A 25,106-nucleotide genomic window follows, 5' to 3' on the forward strand; every position below is an offset into this window, starting at 1 on the left:
AGTAGTGTATGTAAGAGCATTTCACATGTGTTCGTGAGAGGTAATTCTGAGTAAAGTCCCTAACGGCCCCTCATACACTGTATATGTATACAAGTACTGTATACAATGGGATTTCACAAGTTGTAATTTGTATATTAACTTGAATAGTGTTGTATTTCCACTATGTCTGTATATCTACTGTATGTGTGGTTTTTAGGGGTGGCAGCAGCTCAGTCAGAAAGGAAGTTGGGTTTGGAACTGGAGGGTTGGTGGTTCAATCCCTGTATGGCGGTAGCTGGGGAGATGCCAGTTCATCTCCTGGGCACTGCAAAGGAGCTCTTGAGCAAGGCACCGAACCCCCAACTGCTCGGGTTGCCTTTCCATGGGCAGCCGCCCCACACTCTGACATCTCTCCATTAGTGCATGTATAGGTACTGTGCATGTGTGTGCAATTCAGGCCTGTGTGTAATAACAACAGAGTGTACATTTTAATTCCCCCTTGTGGGATAATTAAAGTATACATTATTATTATTTATGTTTGTTTTGGTCTTTGTGAAGCACTTTGGTGCAAACTTATATACCTACATTAATTAAAATGAACTCAAACATGAGGTCACTTGATAGCTTGTATGTGTGGAACAAAGAGGATCCAGATGCTGAGGTGTTTGTACCTTTGGATTTAACTTTGATAAGTCACTCCTCCACTCACTCAGGTTGAGAATCTGAAATCAGAAAGAGAACAAACATAAAACCATTAAAGCCAAACAATGTGTTTCGTCCCTCAAAGAGCAATACGTATCAATTGTATTTGTGAACAAGTTTCATTGAGAGCAAAATACATTGGATTTTGTATTGCTTACCAAATAGTGTTCGCCATGTTTGGACCGCAGCATCGTCGCCACCTCTTTGAGGTTGGTGGTGTAGCTGCGTTCCTCGGCAGCAGCGGGGAAACAGACAGAGATGATCCTCTCTGTGATGTAGACCAGGTCCACCTCATAGCTCTCCTCCATGGCCTGAACCACACTCTGACTCCTGGAGAGGCAGAGGGAGGGAGAGGTGATTATCCCCGCTGAACTGTGGAGTGAAAGCTTTTTCACTTTTTTACCACCTAAGCACTTGGACAGCAACCAAGCGACTATTAAGGTTAGTTCACTCATAATTGCATTCACATGTTAAGTGATTATCATCTTTACTAGAACTCTCCGATTTCTCCCGGGGACTAACGACAGAGTTCATCTCAAATATCCACTCGATGAAATGTAAACTACAGCAGCTCACTCTTATATTTCTTGGAAAGGATAACATTCACAATCCTTCACTGAGTGTTGACATGACCTCCGCTGATATTATGCAATCTATTTCACCGGCCAAACAGCGATCAGGTTTATTGGCCAGGGAGCATACAGTAAAGCCCTGCATTAGAAACAGCCATGCCTGTAGAATAATAGAGGTGGAATGATAATTTACATTCCTAGAAGAAAGGAGAAATATCCAGCACAAACAATCCGTTTTTGATGTTCATCATAAGTTAAAGTCAAGTTGAAGATCACAAGAGATTTAAGGGACTTACAACTTCACCAAATTGCTGAATTTATTTCAGTTTTTGACCCCAGAGTCAATGCTAAGAGTTAGACTTTTCAAGATGTTATAGATTCAAAGTAGGGTTTTAAACAGAACAAAGATGCAGAAATACTTTTTGGTTGAATTGGTGATGCTGGAGGGAAAATACACTTAATCTATTCATCAATTATACCGTATACCTTCACCATTTCTAATTTTATTTTTCCAAATATAGTGTGTGTACATCCAGTATGTGCATCTGCATACAATCATATAGCAATGCTGTGTCTTACCCCGACTGCTTTCGCCTTATCTCCACACTCTTGCAGGACCTTGTAGATCCCTGAAAAGAGCACACACGCACACATGCACACACACACACACACACACATATGCAGAGAGTAGGGGAGAGAGGGAGGGATGAATCATAAGCAAACTGTCTGATAATGTTGAGGATGTTACATGACACAACCTATTCGGGAAAAGTCAGATCACACACGCAAAAATGAAAGGCAGAGAGAGAGAAAAGAAGAGGACGAGAAACAAACAGAGAATGTCAAGGAGGTGAAGAAGTATAACAAGTAGGAGAAGCAGCAGAAGTAGAGGAGGAATAAAGTTTAGAATTAAAACAACGCAAAGACAAACCGGTGAGGACAAGAGGACAGCAGAAAGGAGAAAAGAAAGAATAGAAGATGGTTAAGAAAAATAAGTAAATGATTGAGATGAAGTAGAAGAAAAAGTTCAAAAAAAGATGAGGATGATGAAGGGGAAAAGAAGAATGGAAGATGGGAAAGGAAAGGAAAATGGAGGAGAGGGATAGGGAAAGGAGAAGAAGCAGGATAAAAATGGGTGACAGGAAGAAAAGAGGAGAAAAGAAGGAGAAAGATATGGAGGAAAGGTAAAAAGGAATGGAGAATAAGCAGGAGAACAAAAGCTACCAGAAGAAGAACGAGAAGTGCAGTAAAAAAAAAGCAAGAAGGAGAAGGGATTAAGGAGGGAAAGAGGAGGAAGTGTTCCAGGAGTCAGGAGTTCAGCACACACTTTAATTGTCCAGCATCTAGTTATTTACTGAGAAACGAGTGGAAGTCAGGCTGTTTTACTGTGACAGGTCTGCAGTTGGGAAAACGTTACTAAATATGCTGCTCTGTCGAGGAATCGCTGCATAATAGATGCTAGGGTCGGCTCTTCCTCTTACGTTTGTCGGCCCAAAAGGAGAGCTTGTCTCTATGAGTCAGCTACCACCGAGAAGATGAAGCCATCCAAAAAGATAGAATGACAGCTGGACTTCTCTTCACAGACATCCTCTGTGACATCATCTACTTTTTTTTCCCTCAACGTCAGAAAGAGGGAGCGCTCAGCTTTGCTGGTCAAGGGGTTAAACAGAGATATTGGCAAGAAGGGTCTCTAATCGTGGCGTAAGGTTAAACACGCAGCCCAAATCTCTCCATGTTGATGCCCGGCGGCTTCTCCCAGATGAAGCTAATCTCACCCCCAAGAGCCAAAAGGGGAAGCGTCATTCTCTGAGATCTGACAGGAACCAGATGCTAGGCGGACCACGAACGCTGGTGTTTGCAAAATGAAACAGCCTGTTCGCATGGGGCTTTGGGGGAGGGGGGGGGGGGGGGGGGGGTGTTAAGCCAGTACATTTCACATCATGGGCACAATCTGTTGTCTTGTAGCAACACGGGTGCACGAACGCCTCCTGAAAGTCAATGCAGCATATAAAGTGGAGACTATGTGTCCATTTAAAGGCACTTTCCACACAGTTAAAGGCTGGTTCTCACTGTCAAAACAAAATCCCATGGTATTCATCCACGGCTGAAAATAGTCCCTAACAAATTCGCTACTTGTTTGCTACTTTCAGTATTAAATATAAAATTTATGCTACATGGAAAAGACTAATGCTTTATTTTTTATTTTACTCAATTAATGGCATCTGTTGACAATTACAAAATATAATATAATGCCTTCAAAGAAATACAGTTGAATTAGCTCAATCTATAGGAATTTATTGCACATTTATCGCATAAATTTCATCAAAAACCAACAAAAATCTTAAATCAATCTGCTAAAGAAGACCATGGGATATGATCAAAAGCTACGGAACAGCTACTACTGGACCTTGTGAAAGATGTTTGTCCACTAAAAATGACACATTTGTAAGCAGGAAATAAGACTTTTCACACACACAAAAACGCATTTTGGACTTCCTGTGTGGGTGTGGCCTACCTTGCGGAACAGATACCCAGTGCTCCACCTCCAGGATGAACGCAGAAGTGCAAAACGCCCTCGAAAGACGCTGCCCAGATCCATTGTTATAGCTATGGGAACCACTTCTCTGAGTTTTGCTATTTTTATTATAAAATTAACTGTTTAGCTTGTCACATCACAGTGCTACCGTGCTCGAAACAAAGACGATCCAGTTCCCCATGATAGAAGAAGATGATGTAGGCTTTGCTCTGTTTGTGCCTAGCTTCATCAGGGATTACATAACATATCATGATGCAGCTTCCTTCTCTCCTTTCCCTGTGGACTGTCTTCTCCCTACTTTATCCTGCTTTCTCACTCCCTTACGCCCACTTTGTATTCTCTGGTACTCCTCCTCCCTCTGCCTTCTCATCTCTCGTTAAGACTCCCCCCTGCTTCTCTTGTCTTGACTCCCTTTTTTTCCCATGTGCTTGTGTACTGTATGTGTTTGACCTTAATTATCCTTAAGAATGTGGTGACTGAAATGATACCAAAGCATAAAAAATATCTTAATAGATAAAAAAAAACAATTCCCATATTGTACTTGGATGACCCAGACTGGCCCAAACTGACCCAATTATGGTAAAAATAGGGCGTTTAGAACTAAAATCATAATGGATGAGTCCTATATGACTGACCAAATAAACATTCCATATGAACTTGCCCCTCTTCTGTTCGTAATCTGTGCATGCACACACACTGACACAAACACACACACACACACACACACACACACACGCACACAATCTCTATATGACGATGATTTTTGGTTTGGGTATGAAGGCAAAAAGCAAGGATTCCAAGATGAAATATATAAATTTAAAAAAAGTTCAGTCTGAAATCTAGCCAGAAAGTAGAGATTTTCTATTAAAATTGAAATGAATGCAATCCAATATGATGGGAAGACAAAAGTCTTTGCCAAGATGTAACAACCAATCCAACACATGGATGATAAATCAGGATTGTGACTGAAATGTCTGGTTCAAGGAGCTATGTCTATACTCTGTACTCTCAAAACACCAATATGTCATTGTCAAGTTGTTTATGACAGCTTTCTGTAATTACAGTTAAAAAAACAAGAGCATGGTCAAGACAATATGTAGCCTCTGTCTTGCTATTTTTAGTGCAAGAATTTCTCATAATTACACCGCCATTTCCCATAAACCCTGTTGTTTGCTGTTGCAATGAGCATGCTGCTACTTGTGTCAACCCTTAATCCATTGTTTTGATGTTTTTTGCATTTTATTAGAGAGCATGAACACAACATTACACCTCTTATTGCAAGGAAAACAGCATCTGTTTCCTGTTGATGGTTAACAATCACACAAATTACAAGATAGTGTGTATTTTGAGTGTAAAGCCCTGATTCCTTGTGCACTTTAACAGAGGCCTAGGACGTTTTGTGTAATTGTGGTTAACAGTAGCTGTAGATATATTGGATTAACAGCTGCTTATGGAAGCTAAAGTATCCATAGAAACTTCTTTATTTAATTAAAGACATCATTCAGATATCATCCATTCCCTTCTTGTTGGACTAATTTTATCACTCTCTAGACCATTTTCTTCTTCTCCCTTTCTCTGTGTGAAGTCACCGACTGAGAATTAATCTCCACACAGACCGGTGTACACACAGACCAATCTGTGTTTATAATCTGAGTCTGAATCACCGCCACAAGTCCTGCTGCCCATCTAAACATTCAGGCGACGTCTGACGCCAACGTGGACTTACTATCGTGACTCACCAAAGAGAGAAGAGAAGAAAAAGGGATGCGCTGCTTTTATCTTTTGCATAAACGTTGCTTCTGGTTTCATGAAAAGAAGCCCCTTTTAATCTAAAAAGCGTAAACAAGCTAACAATTTCTTTGCCTTTGTGACTCCTTGCTTGAATGATCTGTTTTCTTTCTGCATTACTACTAATGGTTCTCTCCTCTCTTATTTTTCTGGAATCTCGCCTTCTTGGAAACCCACTGCCCGTGCACACACCCTGTGCACACACCCATGTTTTAGCAATGTCAAGCTAAACATGCTTGTCTAGTCTCGGGCGAGGCCATTTCTGGCACAGACGAGACACAATTTGCCGTAAACTGGCAGCAACAGATGTCATGGCAGCTTTTCCCATTTTAGGTATATACCCGATTATTAAAAATATTACTTTAGTGATTTGATTTCCTGTGTCAGCCTATAAAAGTCCATATTTCATTTCTCTTAATGTCTCCTTTTCCACTAACAGATTCCAATTCACGGTTGCTTTGATTTAAGGATGGGTCATCTTAATTTAAAGTCATGTATACTGTGTGATACCTGGGATTAAAAGAAGTCCAACCCACAGGGCAGAAACAGGAGCTCTGATTGGCTCACTGGCGTGCATGCACAGTGCTGCCACCTTCTGCAGTGTGCAGGAACAGGTGGTGGGATCTGCCTGTTGGGTCAGAGCTCGACAGCCTTAAATATAATCAAGTATAATAAATGTGTCATTTATCAATTGAATAGAAACAGACATAGAAAAGGTCTAGAATTATAACAGTGCCACACTCTGGACTCCATACTCTATGTTGTGTAGGAAGATCCCAGAAAAGTACACAGAAAAGGGCACAGCTGAATGTGTGAAAGGGTCGCCCCATACATGAGGATTGTTATTCCATTTATGAATGAACAGCTTTTAAAGTATGTCTACTTGGCATTAAGACTGATAAAGAAGAGGTGTTACTCACCGGTGTATCTACATGCTTTAATGGCAGCTGAGGAGTGGGAGGCTGGAGAGAAAAGAGAGACAGAGTCAGTGGGTTAGTCTTTCTTTCACACCGAAGAAGAAACAAAGAAACAGAGAGATAGAGAGACAGAGACAGAGAGATAGAGATAGATAGATAGATAGATAGACAGAGAGAGAAAGAGAGAGAGAAAGACAGATAGAGACAGAGATATAAAAGGAGAGAGAGACAGAGAAAGAGAGATAGAGAGAAAGAGAAAGAGACAGAGACAGAGAGATAGAGAGCGAAAGAGGCAGAGACATATATATATATATATATGTATATATATATATATATATATATATATACACATATAGAGAGAGAAAGAGAGAGCAACAGAGAAAGAGAGAGAGTTAGATAGAGGGAGAGGAAAAGAGAGGGATAGAGATAAAGAGATGGAGATAGAGAAAGAGAGAGAGAGAGAGTGAGAGAGAGAGACACTATCTTTGATAGAACTCTCCTTCTCCATGTCTGGCTGTCAGTGATACACCAGGCACACATTCATTCAATTAACCTTCAACAGAATCCTCTTTCCGTCTCTTTCATCTATGTACATGTAGGCTGACATACATGCACACGATGAACAGAGTCCTGGTCTTGGACTGCCTAGGGTCAACTTAACTAGACAATGAGGCCCATTATGGTTCTCAAAACCTCTTCCTTTTATAACAAAAGAAAGACACTTTGTGTTAAAGGTTCATTTTTGACTTGAAAATAGTAGACTAGCTCAAGGTTGACTTCCGTTGTTTTCAGCAACATCTCATGAACGACTATCATCTAAACTGGTATTATAATTATAGCGAAGTCCATTCATGAAAATCAGCTGGGGAATTTGTTCAAATGGCTTTTAATTTGGGGCTGGGTTTAAAAAGAAAATGTAAAAAAAAAGATAACAACGGCTGAATTTAACAGTAGGACAGGCCAAATACTCAACACGTAAAAGTACGAAAAGAAACATTAAAATAATGATAATGTGGTCAAGATATGTGTAAGCGGAAAGAAAGTATGTGAGACAGATGTGCGCACACACACACACACGTATACATGCTTTGACAGTGATCCATGAGTTGAGGAAAATCTCTTAACTGAGTTAAGTACAGCGTCTGAGGGTGATGTGAGCTCTATAAACAAAACCGGGCACTGTTTAACAAGCTGCCGCAGTAATTTTAAACGGCCAGCATCCAAAGTAAACACATGCTAAGTAGTTACTTTTGCTTGGAATGTTCCTAATTTGGTCATAGCATTTTGTGGTTAATCTTGAAAATATAAAACAGGACTGTGAGTGAGACACTTTTTATATGACTTCATTGACCAGAAAGCATCACTGCATTATGAGGGGGATTTCAGGTCAACGACATCTTTAAAGACAAGTCTCATGTGTGCACAAATTCACACACACACACACACACACAAACACACACACACATACACACACAGACACGTTACACTCACCAGCTCATTGGTGGTAGTTGTTTGACATGATGTGGTGACCTGTAAATGGAGAAACAGAGAAAACATGAGTACAGGAACGCTTTAAGTACAGTAGACTACGTTTAAAAAGAGGAGACAAGCAGAACCAAGGAATAAGTCAACAACATGACAGAGTGACATAAACTAAATGGCATCGTCTCATCTCTGCAAGACTGGGTTTTTTAAAAACACTTCTGCAAGAATTGCGTCTATTTTTGTAGAAACAGAGTGGGGGGAGACATCTCTGAGTGTTTCTTCCCGAATGCCTGAGTATTACCCAAATCGCCCGCAACAGTACAGAAATAACCACTGCCTCATAAATAAAGGCCCATTTGACTTGTGGGAAACATGTCAGGGCCATTCCAGGCAAAATCACATTTGGCACCGAGTTCACATTAAGAGAGTACGCTTCCTGTATCAGTCAGAAAACAGTTGAATTACGCTCTCAGTTTCACACACACGAAAGTACGACTTTGTAATTCTTCTTTGCGAGATGTTTTTTAGTCCTGTTTGAGAGAATCCATGCAAAGTGAAAACCTCATCAAGCATGTCTAATGCAAGTTCACATGTATTCAATAATGACTTAGGTCAAGCATCGTGCGAGAAATCCAATTTACATTCTGTTGCACACAGTGTATCCCTGCAGCGAGGGGGGGGGGGGGGGGGGGGGGGGCACTAGGTGGTGCTGTCCTGATCTGCTCTGTGACTCCACCTGCACCTTACGCACATGTCAGACAGGGAAACATATAGTGATGGGGATTACACTGCACATCATGGGTGCCTGTACAGATGGCCGTAGTGTCAGATTATAGGTGATTATAGAGTTGTAAATTCCTGCTGCTACTTGGCCGAGAGACATGGCAGAGACATGTTGGACACTGACCAATCACAGCTTCAGTCAGACGTCTTTGTCTGTAGGTGATTGAGAAAAGGGTACCATTAACTGACTTTACTCTTCCACCTGCAGTACATATCATATGTATCAGAGATGGAAAGTAACAGAGTACAAACACCTTGTTACTGATTTCTAAGATATTTTTACTTTTACTCCTTACATTTTAACCCGGATGTGGGTACTTTCTACTCCTTACATTTAAAAAAATTGACCCGTTTCTTTAATTTCAAACAAAAAGTCGTCTTTCAGGTGTGATTGGGAGTGCATGTCAGAGAAAAGCGCGGACACTCCCCTCACACCATGAGCGGGCGTGCACGCCACACGGAGAAAAAAGTGAGAGAAAAGAAAAAGAAGCTAGCTGTCCGGAGGATAATCAGTTGAGGTTGTGTTTGTGAGTCCTTGAGAATTGCAAATTGTATAACTGAAGTTGTCAGTTCATTTAAGCCTGTTGTTGCGTTGGTCTATAGTTCTGGCACATTTAAAGAAAGTTAGCTAGTGATTTTGTTGTTTATGTTCTTCACCTGTTAGGTTGCTACGTTGCACGTGGCTGTTGATTCGATATAATTGATGCGATTGTTGAACGTCGTTTCTCACATTTGTATTTTAGGTGCATTAATTACATGCTACAGTTACCCTGGATGAAGATAATGTAATTATTAGTGGGTTTATCATTATTTGCAAGCATTTATGATTCCTATGCATTGTGTACGACAGCCTTTACAATGTCATTGTTTCTTTGCAGAACTTCACACACACACACACACACACACACACACACACACACACACACACACACACACACACACACAGCCATAGCAGAGCTACCCATGCCCAAGCTCGTACTGATGCTTGATTGTAATAAAGCATCAACAGAGAGAAGTCATCTCCGTCTGTGTTTTAACAGACACACCTGGGGGGGGAAGTTGGAATCCAGAATCAGCTTTAAATCCAGTCCTAATCCAGTCCTCACTAACAAGTTTCAAATCATTTTACTGGAGTTACCATTATTAATGTTCACGAACTCAATCTTATTGGATGGGAACAGACAGTATGTTGCACTTGACGCACCACTACAAGACGACTCAACAGATTTGGCGTTTATTTGCGGCAAATCATAGCGGTTTGATGGCGCTACGTTAGCACATGGCATGGACGGCGACATGATTTATAGAAAATGACTTCCGATGGTTTATTGATTATTAAAACAGTTGCAGATGAATTCATTGTTTAAGCTTGTTTTACTCCCAGCAACCAGTTCTTTATTGCAGTAAACCTGCAGATGTAATAACATTTCAAATGCTCCATCAGTTGATAATGACTGTCAGTTACTGCTGTTTGATTACTGCTCACTGATAAAATGCCATATAGTGACTTTTTATATTATTATGTCTAGCTGGGTGCATATTAAAGGATAGTAAAACAACAGTAGGTTCCTCAACAAATGCAACTGGGTGGCACACCAGCACTGTATATCGCATAGTGGAGGGCCAGTACCTGTTGCCAGGCCTTCTTAGCAACAGTATCACTTGTCCCCTAATTATACTATCATCTCAAAATTAGAGCGGTATTGATTTCCTGATGTTGCAACACTACATGTAGCATCTTTAAATAGCAGGCCATTTTGGTACTGAAAACAGTTTGCTCATAGGATCCATGACAGACAAGTGTGGCTCCTAATAGTCTGCATTACCCCGTGCACCACAAATCACTGATTACGATGCACAAACATGCCCTCCCTGGCAAGCTGAGCGACTTCCATCTGATTGTATTTACTTTTGTGTGCACAGATAAACATGTATGTGGGAGCGCACGGTTAATTGAGTGCGTGCGGCGGCCATTGTCGCACCGTTGTTGTGAGTTGACGGATGTTTACAGGCAGTGAGATGAGAGCGCGCTATCAGAAGACAACAGATTCAGGCAGGAAGGAAGTCGCTGTAATTAGTTTGCTCTGGGAAAACAAAAGACTCATTTTGTAATGCCATCATCAAGCGTATCAGAATCCAGTAGTCAGGGGGCGGCCTCTAGTTCACCCAGTAAGAGCGTGCGTCCCATGGAGTCCTTGGCGGCGACACGGGTTCGAATCCAACCTGCGGCCCTTTGCTGCGTGTCATCCCCTCTCTTTCTCTCCCCCTTTCCTGTCTACCCACTGTCACTATAAATAAAGCCCCAAAAAATAACCTTACAAAAAAAATACAGTTGTCGGATTACATTGCAACAGAATAGATCCCAACCAGTGCACGCTGTTATGCAATGAGATGGCATCAGTCCACCAGTTAGTGCTGATACGGTCATGTGCTCCACTAAAAACATGAAGAAGCTGACCACGAGGTTACTGAGATAGTTTAACAATTTCCATGTTGGATTAGTGGCACTTTACTACGTTACCATGTACCGACTGATATACACATGCACTTTGCAATATGATTTGATACCTAAAAATCTGCCATTAGGTGCCATTTTTAACACCATAGCATTTACTTTATAAGCCAACATTTGCAAGCTTTTCAGTCAAAATAACCCCTCAATAAAAGGCAAACATTAGCCGGACCTTATCCTTGTGTGTGCATGTGTACACATGTGAGAGTAGCCATTCCTTTTGAGAAACACAACTTGGAGGGCATCACTTTTGAATCCCCGGGTTAATAAAGTGAATGAGTTACAACTGGTTGCTGCTGCAGGTGCTACAGGGAAGTGACTGATAATGAAAATAGAGGAAGAGAAAAGGCAGCGTCCAATGACAAGGACGAATGCTTGAGCATGATTGTTTGCAAAAGAAATACGCTCAGATGACTTTATGACATCACTGCCTCTATCGCTGCCGCGAGAAAGTTTTAAAACACGATGAGGGTGCAAAAAACGAAACGCAAGCACTGAACTGCCCAGGAGTTTCTGTAACAGCTGACTGTTTCCTGAAACAACAACAAAAGCACAGTCGCTCCATCTGTTATCTTTTGAAGCTGCCTTCAAGTGTGGTCGGAAATGTTGAGATCTATAAACGATCAATAAACAATCTGATGGAATACAATAACTGTGAAATTCAAAGTGTACTTGTGCTACATGGGGGGGGGGGGGGGAGAACGCTCTGAGGTCCAAGGGCCTTTTCACATATCTTAAATTACCCCTTCTGTTTTAAGTGAGATACAGGTTTCTGAATATCCTCTGCCTTCAGTCTTTGGGTGAGCTGTTTAACATCTGCACGGCTTTCTACGTCACAGCCAGCGCTAGCATGCTAGCTTGTTCTCAATGGCAAAACACTGCAACAACACACACTAGTAGACCACACTCTCCAAAAGAACCTCCTGTCCCTGTTCTGCAGGTATTCCACAAGTTGTCCTCGTTTAGAAGAAGTCTCCCAGCTAATCCTGCCTTGGACTGACCAAAGCTGGAGAAAGAGTTGTCTAGCTGATGAGATCTAACCTAGCTATTGCGCATGTTTGACTCCCAACAAAGATAGTATAGAAGTGAGATTTCTCACTCTGTAGCTAAAACTAAAAACTCAAAGACACAGGGTGAAAACCGGATCTGCAGCACTGTGCAGTACAACAAATATATGGTGTTTTTTTGAAAATGAAACCATGAAACCCTTGTCTAGTACAACCTCAAAATACAGTTATGAACCTGAAAATGAGCATAACATGGGTGCAGTACATTTTTTTAGGGTATTTACATATTCCTGATCCCCATGTGTTTTGTATCCGAATGTTCAAAACAAACAGTTTTTCTAGAGCAATGTGTAAAGAGACAATTTGGTGCTAAAGCTGAAACGTTGATGTTGGCTTTTTGAAATTCCTCAAATTTTTTGAAAACAAACCTTTACTTATGAAGTGTTTCGGGGCTTGAAGTGAACTGAAAAAAAGTTCTTAGGTGACATATGATTAAAATAGCAACAGTAAATGTCTGAAATGCAACGCAAACGTGCCTTGAGTCCGCCAATACAACAGTGTTGCAATACAAAGCCAACAGAAGATGAACTTGCTAGTACCAGAAGCCTTAAACAAGTTGGCTTGTGCTTTCTCTTTACAGTGCCTACACTACATTTGCCGTGGCTGACATTTAAATATCAGTGTTGGCCGGTGGCCCCGGGGCCTCGCAGCAAGAGCATCTGCCTTTATTTACAGCTGACAGGAGGTGCTGTTCTGTGCGCATGTATGTCATGTAGCCTACGCCTGCAAATGTCCTGATGATGACTCCCTCCAGTATTTATCTAAAGGTCAGAAAGGTATAGCGATGACTTTAAGTTTCAGTTGCTACTGTATGTTTACAACCAGATAAAACCAATTCTTTCTTTAGGAACATATTTGTGCATGCAAAATTTTTTTTCAAGAAATCAGACACGGACATTGCTTGCAAATATTGTTATATCATCCCATATTTAGTGAGGCAGTCATGAGACACCCGGAGCAGCAGACTGAGAGAAAATACAGACTTCATAATAAAGCAATCTTACATTCCGACATGTCTCAGTTCAACTAAATCCTCGCCACATCTCCATGCAACAAAGCGAGAGAACAACAGCTACCCTGACTTCATCCATATATGGTGGGTGCAGCTGGAAGCCGGACTAATACAGGCTTCACGTGGTTTCTCCTCAGCTCAGACGGATAAAAGTGTATGAATCTCCGAGAGGCCCTGCCACACACTTCGTCGTCGGGCCAGGCTAACACCTGAATTTCCTCTGCATCTGTGCCATCTCAAAATCTGTCAAATAATCCAGTTCATATAGCTCAGTAGGGAGAAAAGAAGAGGAAAAAAAAGCCTCTTCGTGTTATGTGTTATCTGTCTTTATCTTTGCATCTTTCCCTCAGCGTATGTACCACAGCAGGGAAAGGCCAAACGAATATTCAGCATTCATCAAACAATGAATGTGTTGACCTTTTCTTTGGCCTCCGATCACCCAATCACCTCCCGGCCACGGGACCAGCAGACCACAAAGAAAACTCTCCAACGTCGAGAGAAAGAGTCAAAGCGAGTTTAGGCTTTTAAAACAGCTTGTAGCTTATAATCTCATCGAGTCACAAGGGGCGTCTGGGAAGCCACGGAACTAGAACAAGGAGTCAAGCAAGACATCGGGGGGGGGGGGGCCTCTTCGCAATTTCAACCCAGCCAGGAGGCCTCATTAGGGGGCAAACAGGGTTGAGCTGAGGCGGGACGTTGTTGAATTACCCGCAGCAAAGGTCAAATGTCTCAGGTGAGTCTCGACAGCTTCACAGAGCTTTCCTCTTCTGTCTCGTCCCCCCCCCCCCCCCCCCCCCCCCCCCCCCTCCCCCTTTGCACAATGAGAGTGTGGATCAGAGAGAGCTTTAATGACTTCAGCAAAAGTGCTGCTGCTGAAGTACTTAAGTAGGTTTTTATGGAAATGGAGAGTGCAGCATATCAAAGCAGCTTGGTCCACTGAGTTGAATCGTTGTGTCGTGAGTGAACGTGCTGCAGTTCAAGCAGCATGGTGATGAACTATTTTTGCTTTACACTTCAAACAGGCTGGAACAAGCATCCTCCGGTAACTGAGGAGGAATAGGACCGGCTTGCTCAGCAACCTTTGCATTCTTCTTTTGCACCTTTTCAAATAATAATGGCAATAAGCTTGCACTGACAGCGCATTTATTGTTATGGTTTTGTGCATTTTGACACATAAAAAAGGTGAGAAAACACATGTTTGTAGATGAGATGAACATCTTTTTTAAGGCTTACCTCAGATACCCATTGAAAGTTTTTTTTAATTATTTAAACACTCATTAGAAGTGAAGATGATTTTTTTGGGCCACTTTTTTTATCCTTTTTGGTGCTCTCAACTTTGAAAAGCTGCAATATTTCTACAGATTTATGCCCTTTTAACCCTCAGCCATATCAGTCTGATCTTAGTTTATCTACTACTAACAGATGGGAGAAAGCATGTTTGCCTCTTTGCATAAATCATCTCATTGGCTCCAATAAATGTGCCTGCCATTGGTCCAACCACACACCAAATTCCTCAAGCACTCCTCCTGCCCACACAAGAGCCACTGCCGCACTGATGGCAGTTTGCCTGTGAAAGTAAATTCTTCACTTTCTAAACGGGGGCCAAATAAGGACTGGAGCTCAAACAGCCCCTTTAGAGAGATTTATACATCGGCTGGGTTTCTGTTTAACTTGGAAGGCTAATAAATCCGCCTAACGCTGTGATGGTGAAGAGCGTTTTTCTTTTCCCTCTTTGACATTTTGACATAACGTCAAGTGTGTAACGCACCGTGTTCGACTGGTTGACAGTGTATCGCTGGCAGCAGCACACTTACAGTGTGAAGTGTTGTTGTCAGTGGCTGAGTAATATCTGATGTAGAATTTAAAAAGAGAGTTAAATCAAGCTCTAGTAAAATAATGGCAAAATATACGACTCATATAGAATGCTGCCACTAAAAAAGTACTGCGTGGGAAAGTTTTGCCACTAAAATGCTGTCTATCATCTATAAGACAGTCGATGATTCAATATCCTTTAAAACCGAGAATCCACTCTGTAAACATGTTTTTTTTTGGTCAAGGGTCTAATCTATTGGGTGGATATCTAAATTTGGAATCAAACACTGTGAAACATGCTTTTTAGTCTGGGCTGGCCCATAACGGTCAAATTGCTTTTCCACCCAAACAGGATGGAAAAGAGCCGGTGTATACCGATGAAGTCTAAATAATTGTTTTTGTAAAGTAGAACAAACTTGCCAGCTGTTTCCACTGGCGTCCATCGACACCCGGTAGCGCAACGCAAACAAGGTCTTCCCACAGCATGAAAAACCATCCTGTGATGGTCGAACAAATGACAAGACTGGACGAAAAAAACAACAACCTTCGATATGATTTTTTTCTCTGTGACGTGAAAGATACAAAGCAACACATTCTCAGTCTTCTTGTGAAGAATCCCCCATCTAGGATAACATAAAAAGGAGATTTATTTTTTTCACATGAGAACCAAATCACTACCACATGGTTGACACGCCGTAAAAAAAGCATAAAAATCATCCAGTACCAAAGCATACAGGAGGTTACTTAGAATGATCTACATCACAGTGGACCGCCTTCTTATTTCAACTATTTTGATTGCCAATGAGCTCAGATTTGAGTCCAACAGAGAGACTGACATTATTTCACCTCAAAACCAACATGCCGATGTCGGGTTTGAGGCCCAGAGGAACTTCATCAAGTGGACGTGAAAAGAGGCCAAAAACCATGGATCACTGAGGAAGCAGCTATTTGGTCATGGTCAAGCCACAGTGAGTGGTGAGCGGGCTCTGGCTCGGCTGCTTTACCCCTTGTACGGTTACAACCAAATGGCTGTGAGCTACAGACAACATAATACTCCATTAAACAAGAAAATCATGAATAGCAGATGTGCAATTGTTGTTTAGCTTTGGACGCAGGTTGAAAACCTCCAAATCTGAAAGTCTGACGTGGAGTTTTATGCAATAACCGCATGTCATGAATGTTAGGTCATTTCAATCGTGGGAGAGGTTGAACATTAAGCGCAGGTTTACAACTCAAAAATCACCTGACTGGGTTTCCCCTGGCCAGGCTTCCATGGAAGTTAGAAAGGTTTTCATCATTACTGTGCCGGACAGCGTTGGTTCCTGGTTAATTAGAGGTGGCTACAGAATGCTCTCTCTCCTCCCACCACTAATGGGACTCAGCGCAAATTCTTTCAGGAAGACTTCTAAATAACTTTAATCCCCGCTATCTCTTCCTAAAACTACCCAGCTGTTAAGAGCCGTTCATTTTTCAGTAAACCAACTAAAATTGGCCACGAAATTCATGATCCAATCACAGCACGACATCCTGCTTTAAATGTCTTCTCTCTTGCTATCAGCTGTCCTTTCAGTCAAATGTGCAACCCTCCTCCTCTCTCATCCACCTCTGGTCGCCATCGGCAACCTGAGTCCCTTTACGGGGGACGGCTCCTTCGTTCGGTCTCCGAGTTCTTTCTTCACCATCGCCAGTGTCTGGGCTCCATCGGGGGGGAAATGTCTGGCTTCTCTACCCCTTTAAAATATTTCAATGGAGTCTAATCCCCAAATACATTATTGTACTTTTCGAATGATGCTTATGTACAATAAACCGTTGTGTATCTGCAATGAAGTCTCTACTGATTGAAATAGCACATCAAGGCAAAATTAAATAAGCTGAGCCCAAATCAAGGGTATACCCAAAGAAAAGTGCATTGAAACATGTGCTTAAGATTCTCAAAGGTATTTCTGAATACTCTTTTGCTGCAGGTATGTCTATAAAAGGCCTCAATTTATGCACATGTCTGCAATTTTCTTAAAGTGTTAATCTGAAAACACTTTGTAGTGATATTCCCTTGGAATCTAAAGTTGCCTTTCATTGTTCTTTGCCAGCCTGTCACTTATTGACAGAAATAAGTTAGTGTGTAGGCCGAGGCTCTGCTAATTCAGCCTTGGCCTCTTGTGTGGTTGCATGTTAAATGCCATCCTCCCTGGTCACTACTGCTTTTATAACACATACTTTGGAGCTGACGCAGCTGGAGATCTTGTACTTTTCACAGTTTACCAGCCGCGCTTTGTGTCCGTGGGCTCTTCTCGTAAAAGCTGACAGTAGAATATCTCAAAAGTCAATCTGAAAAACTAAAATGTGATGCGTGACGTAGCAGAGCATGTCTGCACAAACACGTCAGAGGAATTTCTACTTGGCAATCGAAGTGATCTACTTTGAGCCTTTCAAGAGGATTTTCTGCAAATTATGGTATGTTTCATTTCTCAACATTTCTCTTAAGGCGGCCAAGGCTTCACTCCTCTGATGTGTCAAAAGATGAACTGCCCTGAGGGAAGCTAGGTATGTTATTAAAGGACAGCAGAGACAGGTAGAAGAGACAAATAGTTCAGGAGGGATAGATCTACAGGGAAAGCAGCCGTTCTATAAGCATCACTCTTACAGAACATCTTTTTGTTATGAGACACAAGGGAGACATGAGTTAGGGCTCTTTTGGCAGTTTAAGAGGGTTTCTGGGCAGGGTAGAGAGAGTGGTAGAACATTTTTCCACAAGACTTATGACCAGTTTTAAAAAGTGCGATGCCAGGGCAAGAGCATCGGGTTCAAGGTTATGCAATGTCTTCAAGCAAAATTCGAGAAGTGCTCAAGACAAATGTGTCGTAGTACTCTGCCCAAAACAAAGTGTTTCATTTTGGCACTGTAATAAAACTGCATTCCTTCCAGTTGTTTTGACTCTTGGAGTGGGAGACGGGACATACAAGCCTCGTGACCTCTCGACCATTCCTGTTTAACTGCCGTCCGTGTATTAGCTCAAGGCCAAAGGTGAGGGATTGTCATCGTCAGTCCGCATCCTCTCTCGAAGTTGCCAGAGAGAAAACGTGTGAGAAAAACTCAACGGAAGACGAAGGCAGTGCAAAGAAGGCTGAGAAAGCAAAAGCCGTTTCCTGAAAGCGTTGTGCTTGACCAACTGCTCTACTTTATCTCCTGTAATGCCGAAGCACACGTGGGTTACGCCGAGAGAGAAAACACACGCTCGCCTGCTGCGTTGACAACTCGCTCCGGGTCTCTCTGTCCGACTCTGTCGCCACAAATCACTTCTTGTGGGTTCAGGAGCCTCAACCGGCAACTCAAATTAACCGGATCTGTCCCATTCCCGTGGGAGCAGCTTTCCCACGAGTGTGTAGCAGACTCAGCCGACATCCAAAACATGCGAAGTAAAGCATTTTGAAATGACATCCAAAAATGTTGCACAGCTTCAACTCTCATGTTCAACAGCCATTTTTTGCAGTAAGAGCTTTCCAAAATCAAGCAATGTAAGAATGCTAAAAAAAAAAAAAAACATGTTCAACAGGGAAACCATGCAAACTGCGGATGGAATGAACTGCAAAAAAAAATAAAATAAAAAAGGATCTGAAAATGTACTCTTTCAGATGTCTTACCTGCACAATGGTGCCACTTTTTCTCATGCTCTCTCCTCTCTCCGCCTGGTTTCTACCTCTGCATTTTCCTTGCCTTCAGACCCCCCTCGAGGAGAGAAAGAGGGCAAGAGAGGGAGTACCAAATACAGACACTTTCCTCCTCCTCTTCTTCTTCTTCCTCCTCCTCCTCCTCCTCCTCCGCCCCTCTTGCTCAAAACAACAGCAGTAATCCCGAACGCGTGCCAGAGAGCTACTGAACTCGACTCTGTGTATGTGCGTGTGCGCATGTAGATGTCTGTGCAGCCTCTGGACTGGACCAGGACACACTCTTTGTCCTGTTGGCTTTGGTTTCTCCTGTCAACTGCCAAGAAATCTTGAAACACGCTTTATAAGGCCAAGCAAGTGGCTTGGGGCTCCTCATGATTCCGGTACCCAAAACGAGAGAGCAAAAGCTGTCCGGGGGCAGACAGTAACTGTATCCCTCTGTATCCCTCTGTATCCCTCCCTCTGCTAACCCACTCTCTCTCTCTCTCTCTCTCTCTCTCTCTCTCTCTCTCTCTCTCTCTTTCTCTCTCTCCTCCCTCCTTGACCTAGCTTTCTCTGCAGCTGTTGACACATGCTTGACAGAGGGAGTGAGAGGGAGAATGGGACGGAGAGAGAAAGAATCACTTTTCTGTTTTTGGTTCTGCAGAAACTTTCTCTTAACTCAAATGTTTTTCATTTTAGCTATATTTTATTTGAACATATTTATACATCGTATTTATGATTATATTTGTATTCATTTTGCCAGGTATCCCAATAATCTGAAGCACAAAGATGTTCTTTTCAGATGAATAAAGTTCAATCTTAACTTATCTAAAAAGTAGTCTGAGCATACCGCTTTACAAAGTAAGGGCTCAAAAATAGGACTAGCTATATTCTTTATACAGCTTAATACCATGCAGTGCAGGTTGACATCCAATCATCTCTGATGTCAAATGAAAACCTTAGAGTTGCAGAATAAAGCTGCACAGCTGTACTTTTACCAGCAGCTACTATAGAGTCTCTATAAGGATGCACGTACATGTACATGCACATTGACTCCCGTACCCCCAGGTTTATACCCCCAAATCCCTAATTTCTTATATATATCTATACAGTACATGTGTATATCTATATATATTTGCCAGTGTTGGGGGTTTGAAGCACTCAGGGGTGAACTTAGCTCCCCCTCCAGACCAACACTGAGGTAAATTGGACCATCAGTCATCAGCTAGCACCCGCTTATTAGGCCGCAGGACCAGTTTGTCTGCCAGCTCTATCTCCCGACCACGGCGCTGCCTCTATACCGCTGAAGGGCGTCACTATGGCGACGTGCTGGGATGGCTCTTTGATGTGACGGGTCCGCGCTGGGGAAAACAGACTTGCCTCTGTGAACGGCTGCTGAGGAATGGGGAGGCTTGGCTCCTGTGAATGTGTGTCTGTGTGTGTGTGTGTGTGTGTGTGTGTGTGTGTGTGTCATCATTTTCTCTCTCCCTGACTCTCGCTCCCTCCTGTTCTACCTTTTTCACTTTCATGCTTGGACAGTTACGCTCTTTTGCTTGCCAACATTCTTGAACGCTCCTCATCCCTGCTTCTATGCACGTCTTGCTGTGTTTTTGGTCTCGCTCCATACACTTTGGAAGATAAAGCAAAATTAGGAAAAAAAAAAAAAAAATGGAAGAACCTTAAAAGGAAAAAAAAACTGTAAAACAACGCTGTTAAGAAAGTGGTTGATGCCTGTAAATGGCCGAATAGCAAAAGCGACTTCTTTAACCTTTTGATGACATGTATAGTTTCACGTCTAACTCTTTTCCTACCAAGTCCACACAAACACACGTGCACGTGGGCTACACAAATACTCCCAAGTTGTACAGTAGGTGGTAAACTGGGGTTGCACCCGTGCCTCTTGAAATATTAAAGAGCCTCTGGGTTGCGTTTTATAGAGCATGTCATTTGCCAGAGCTCTAATTAAAAGGCCTCTCCCAGTTTTCACACATCCACACACATGTTAGTATGCGGATTAAAGAGCTAGACCTTAAAACACTTGACCTCAACATTGTGCACTGGAGGAGGCCCAGCTTAGCTCAAGCCAGGCTTGGAATGTGCACTCAAGAGACAAACAAATGAGCAGTAAACGTCTGAATTTTGAATCAGCCTGAGGTCTCATCCTTCCTTCTCTTAACATGCTTAGCTGTTTCCTTCACATCACCGCTCGTGTTATGTAAGCTGCTCGTGAGCTCAGCTTGACAGAAAGGGATTTTGGGCTCCTAAAGATAAAACAGGACCATCTGAGTCTCCTTGCGGCAGTAGTATACCCTGGATTTTCTTTTGGCATGACAAAGGAACTATTGAATCTGCTAAAAATAGACATTCAGCATGTGACTGGGTTGCCAAATCTGCTTCATAGCTTAAAGATAAAGATGTACTTTCTTAGCGTGAGGTTTGGAAAAAAAACTGCTACTTGAGGTATTAACACATTATCATTTTTTTCAATTTTTTTTAGTTAATGATTAAGAAAATCACCTTTGATTAAAATTGAAAAATGAGGTAAATTAACCCACTGCCTTGTCCTCCCACCAGGTGACAATAAGGAAAGGAAAGATTACTATAAATATATAAGAGATGGAAGAATAGTATGTTCAAAGAAGTATATGCTCACTACCTGACTTGTAAATGTGTCAACAGGAACATGCTCCTTTGGGTTTGAATGCGTCTCACACGCTCTGTTATTTTATTCTTGGACTGCGACCGTGACTCACTTCCTCGTCCTACTGTTTCACCCCTGGTGCTGCTCCAAGATCTGTGAACATCTACAACCACAGGAAATGGAAAAGCCTGATTACGAGAGCACTTTGTTCGGCTCCAGCTGACAACAGCGATAAGTAAACAAAGTCTTGAGATTTTTTTTTAAATGAACTCGCCGATCAAAAAACGTGTTGAAAACACTGAGTGCTGTTACAGGCCGGCGGCAGATAGACATGGTCTCTAAACCCTGAGAACCAGCTGGGTTCAATTGCTCCTATTAGTCCCTGCCTGGTCCAGACTGGCCTGTTGAGCATGACTGTTTGTATTAAAACTGGTATTATAAAACTGGTCCTGCGTGTGCAGTATGAATTAATATTCACATTAGAGCCAAACTATAATATCGGTATTTCCTGATATATTGGTATCAGCATTTACAATGGCTATAAATTATTCTGATAAATGAATAAAAAAAATAAAAAAACGGACTGTCAACCACGTTATGTGTGTTGGCGTTGTATAGTTCGTCCACCAGAGGGCGTTCTGCAACGTCCCTGTTGGCAACACTGATTATTTATTTTATTTTTTTATGTATTTTTGTTCAAAGGACTTTGAGTTTCACATCTTAAGTTTGTATTTTCTCATGACCGAAAGAACGAGATCCAGGGTACAAGCGGCCGAAATGGGTTTCCTCAGGAGGGTGGCTGGCGTCTCCCTTAGAGATAGGGTGAGAAGCTCAGTCATCCGAGAGGAGCTCGGAGTAGAGCCGCTGCTCCTTCGCGTCGAAAGGAGCCAGTTGAGGTGGTTCGGGCATCTGGTAAGGATGCCTCCTGGGCGCCTCCCTAGGGAGGTGTTCCAGGCACGTCCAGCTGGGAGGAGGCCTCGGGGAAGACCCAGGACTAGGTGGCGAGATTATATCTCCAACCTGGCCTGGGAACGCCTCGGGATCCCCCAGTCGGAGCTGGTTGATGTGGCTCGGGAAAGGGAAGTTTGGGGTCCCCTGCTGGAGCTGCTGCCCCCGCGACCCGATACCGGATAAGCGGTCGAAGATGGATGGATGGAAGTTTGTATTTTCTATTCATTTTATTTATCAGAACTTTAATATATTTTCATGTTCCTCCGTTCTGTGGTGACAATAAAAGAAATTATCATCATATTATTTCAGTGAGAACTCCTAAACAACTACAAATAATTAATGTTAGGGAAATCTGTTCGTGTTTTGTAACGCGTTTCTGGATTTAAAAAAATATATATATACAGTATATCGGCCAATATATCGGCATGTCGGATTTTGAAACAATCAAATATACATATTGAATATAAAAGTCCTTTATTGCTCAGCTCTACTTTATATGCTTTATTTTTTAAATCCACAACTACTTTTCACACCTTTCTGTAGCTGTGTGGTAAATTTGATTGTCATCAACTGAACTCTCCCTTCAGTTTGTTGGTGTGCGGTGCCCAACTTATCTAGACTCAACTCTTTTTCCAAGGGCAATTTGCAATGATTTAATCTCGAAACTTGAACGTTCAAGGCTAAATGAAACAGAAATATCTAAACTGCAATGTCAAATTTCCCCTCTCTTGCGTCTATCTTGCTTAACAGAAGTTCTCCAGAGTTTTCCAAACAAATGTGTCTTGCGGTGGAGGTAAAATTACCCCAGAGACACATATGGCACGTCACACAGGACCACAATGTTCTCTTTAAAAAAAACACAAACATGTAAACAGCATTTTTATAAGAATGCAGCCAAGGAACGACAAAAGCACCCTCCAGAACTGTTGTTTACATGAGGAATATTCAAACTCCTTGCGCTATCGCTCGCCCTGTCCGACCACTTCCCATCATTCCTCTCCGGCCCGATCTTCCCCCGCCAAACCTCGCCTGTGACTTCCAACCCGCCAGTCCATCGGACACCAAAAAACCAATGCAGCGGCATTCCATGAGACTCCTCCAAGACATGGCAGGGATAAATCTTAGGGAATAATCAGGGCCTGTTTCCATGGAGGGTAAGAGAGAGCAGGAAGCTTACAGACGCACACACAAGAAGACACACACGTTCTTGCATTCCCCTGAAATATCGGGTGGATCTGTTAGCTTATTTTAGTTGCAATGATGCCAAAATGGATCCCTGAATCATGACAGTGGAGGGTGGTGATCTACATGTGGCCCTGAAGGAGTTATTCCGTAAAAACCAGTAGGAACAACTCATGAACTAAAAGATATAGAACTATACATACAGTCCACAACTGGTTTCTGCCTTTGAGAAGTGTTCATCTAATTCATTTTAGCAAAGTTCCCCAGCATGACTTACAAGACAGAATCCACAGCTGGAGTCAGGTATGAGGACCCGACACCTCCACGCTGTCTAACAGAGAGCATCTGTCTCCAGCCCACAACTTGGGTGTCTAGCCAGAGTTTGGGCCGCATCCCAGCCACAGCACCCCTGTACGGACAAGCCTCCACCTCATCATCCACAATCATAACATCTACAGAGAGGTCAACATGTCGGCCTCCTATATATATATATATATATATATATATATATATATATATATATATATATATATATATATATATATATTTTTAAAAGTGCTCATAATTAACTCATAATTAATCAATATTAATAATACATTTTTATCTGCTCTACACGTCCTGCTGGTTTGGTTCTGGTCTAGCAAGATCCGGTGTGGTGTTGTAGTTTTTCTAATGTAACTAGTTACAGTATGAGAAAAAAGTTTGCTAGGCCAAAAAGAACGTTAATCTTGTGGAAAACAAAATTGCCTAATTGCTTTATATACATTTATTAAGTTATAGTGGGTATAGAGCAGACACTTTATAAATCACACATATACGGTCTCACATCATATGTTAAGAACATTTGCTTTTATAACACACTCATTAAAAGCAGAACGGCCTCATTAAAATGCCTTAAAAACACAGAGATGCTGCATAAAATGTAATAACACTACCATTAAAGCATTCAAACAATGGTATTTTAATGTTGTGGTTACTATACGGCATAACAAGGGAAGTTGTGGCAGCTTGCAATAATAAACACATAAAACGTAGTCGATGCCGCGCAGCAGTTATCTTCACGTCTGGTGAACTACAAACCGCTGGCGACGACCTCGTTGTGCTTCATGACAAATTTACTATCCGAGGGTCAGCGCAGAGTCAGCCGGAGAGAGCATCGTCGTCTGCCTAAATCCACACTTGTATTTGCACAGTGGCTTTACTTTTCCGTGCTTTATTGGCCTGAAACAATGAGCGTGCCACTGCCATGGTGTCATTTTTTTGATTCAAGGGTTATTTCACTGAATAAAGCCAAAACAAATAATTGGTCTCAAGTAAACCCATTTAGGGATTAGCACATTAGCAAATAAGGAATAGTGAAATCATGCCAAAGCCCTCATTTTTATCCAAATTACAAAATTCCAAACATTTTCTTTCACAGCACTATTAGTCAGTGATGGCATGTTGTCTTCTCAGACACACACACAGACACACACACACACACACACACACACACACACACACACACACACACACACACACAC

At 42.1% G+C, this 25,106-nt stretch overlaps 1 protein-coding gene across 12 annotated transcripts in view; it reads right to left on the reverse strand.

The window, feature by feature from the left end:
• tns1a (tensin 1a) overlaps nucleotides 1-25,106 on the reverse strand; it is an 87,115-nt gene that overhangs the window by 35,496 nt on the left and 26,513 nt on the right. For 10 of the 12 annotated variants that reach the window (XM_034864720.1, XM_034864721.1, XM_034864727.1 and 7 more), the window contains exons 4-8: nucleotides 7,986-8,024; nucleotides 6,498-6,539; nucleotides 1,833-1,882; nucleotides 840-1,011; nucleotides 651-701 (exon numbers count right to left, since the gene is read on the reverse strand). In XM_034864720.1, coding sequence (XP_034720611.1) covers nucleotides 651-701; nucleotides 840-1,011; nucleotides 1,833-1,882; nucleotides 6,498-6,539; nucleotides 7,986-8,024 — 354 coding nt within the window. Of the gene's footprint in view, nucleotides 1-650; nucleotides 702-839; nucleotides 1,012-1,832; nucleotides 1,883-6,497; nucleotides 6,540-7,985; nucleotides 8,025-18,803; nucleotides 19,052-25,106 lie in introns of those variants that run through there. The other 2 variants (XM_034864725.1, XM_034864717.1) reach the window with 2 other exon arrangements.

The sequence above is a fragment of the Etheostoma cragini genome, chromosome 24 (genome assembly GCF_013103735.1).
Source record: "Etheostoma cragini isolate CJK2018 chromosome 24, CSU_Ecrag_1.0, whole genome shotgun sequence".
Classification (NCBI taxonomy): domain Eukaryota; kingdom Metazoa; phylum Chordata; class Actinopteri; order Perciformes; family Percidae; genus Etheostoma; species Etheostoma cragini.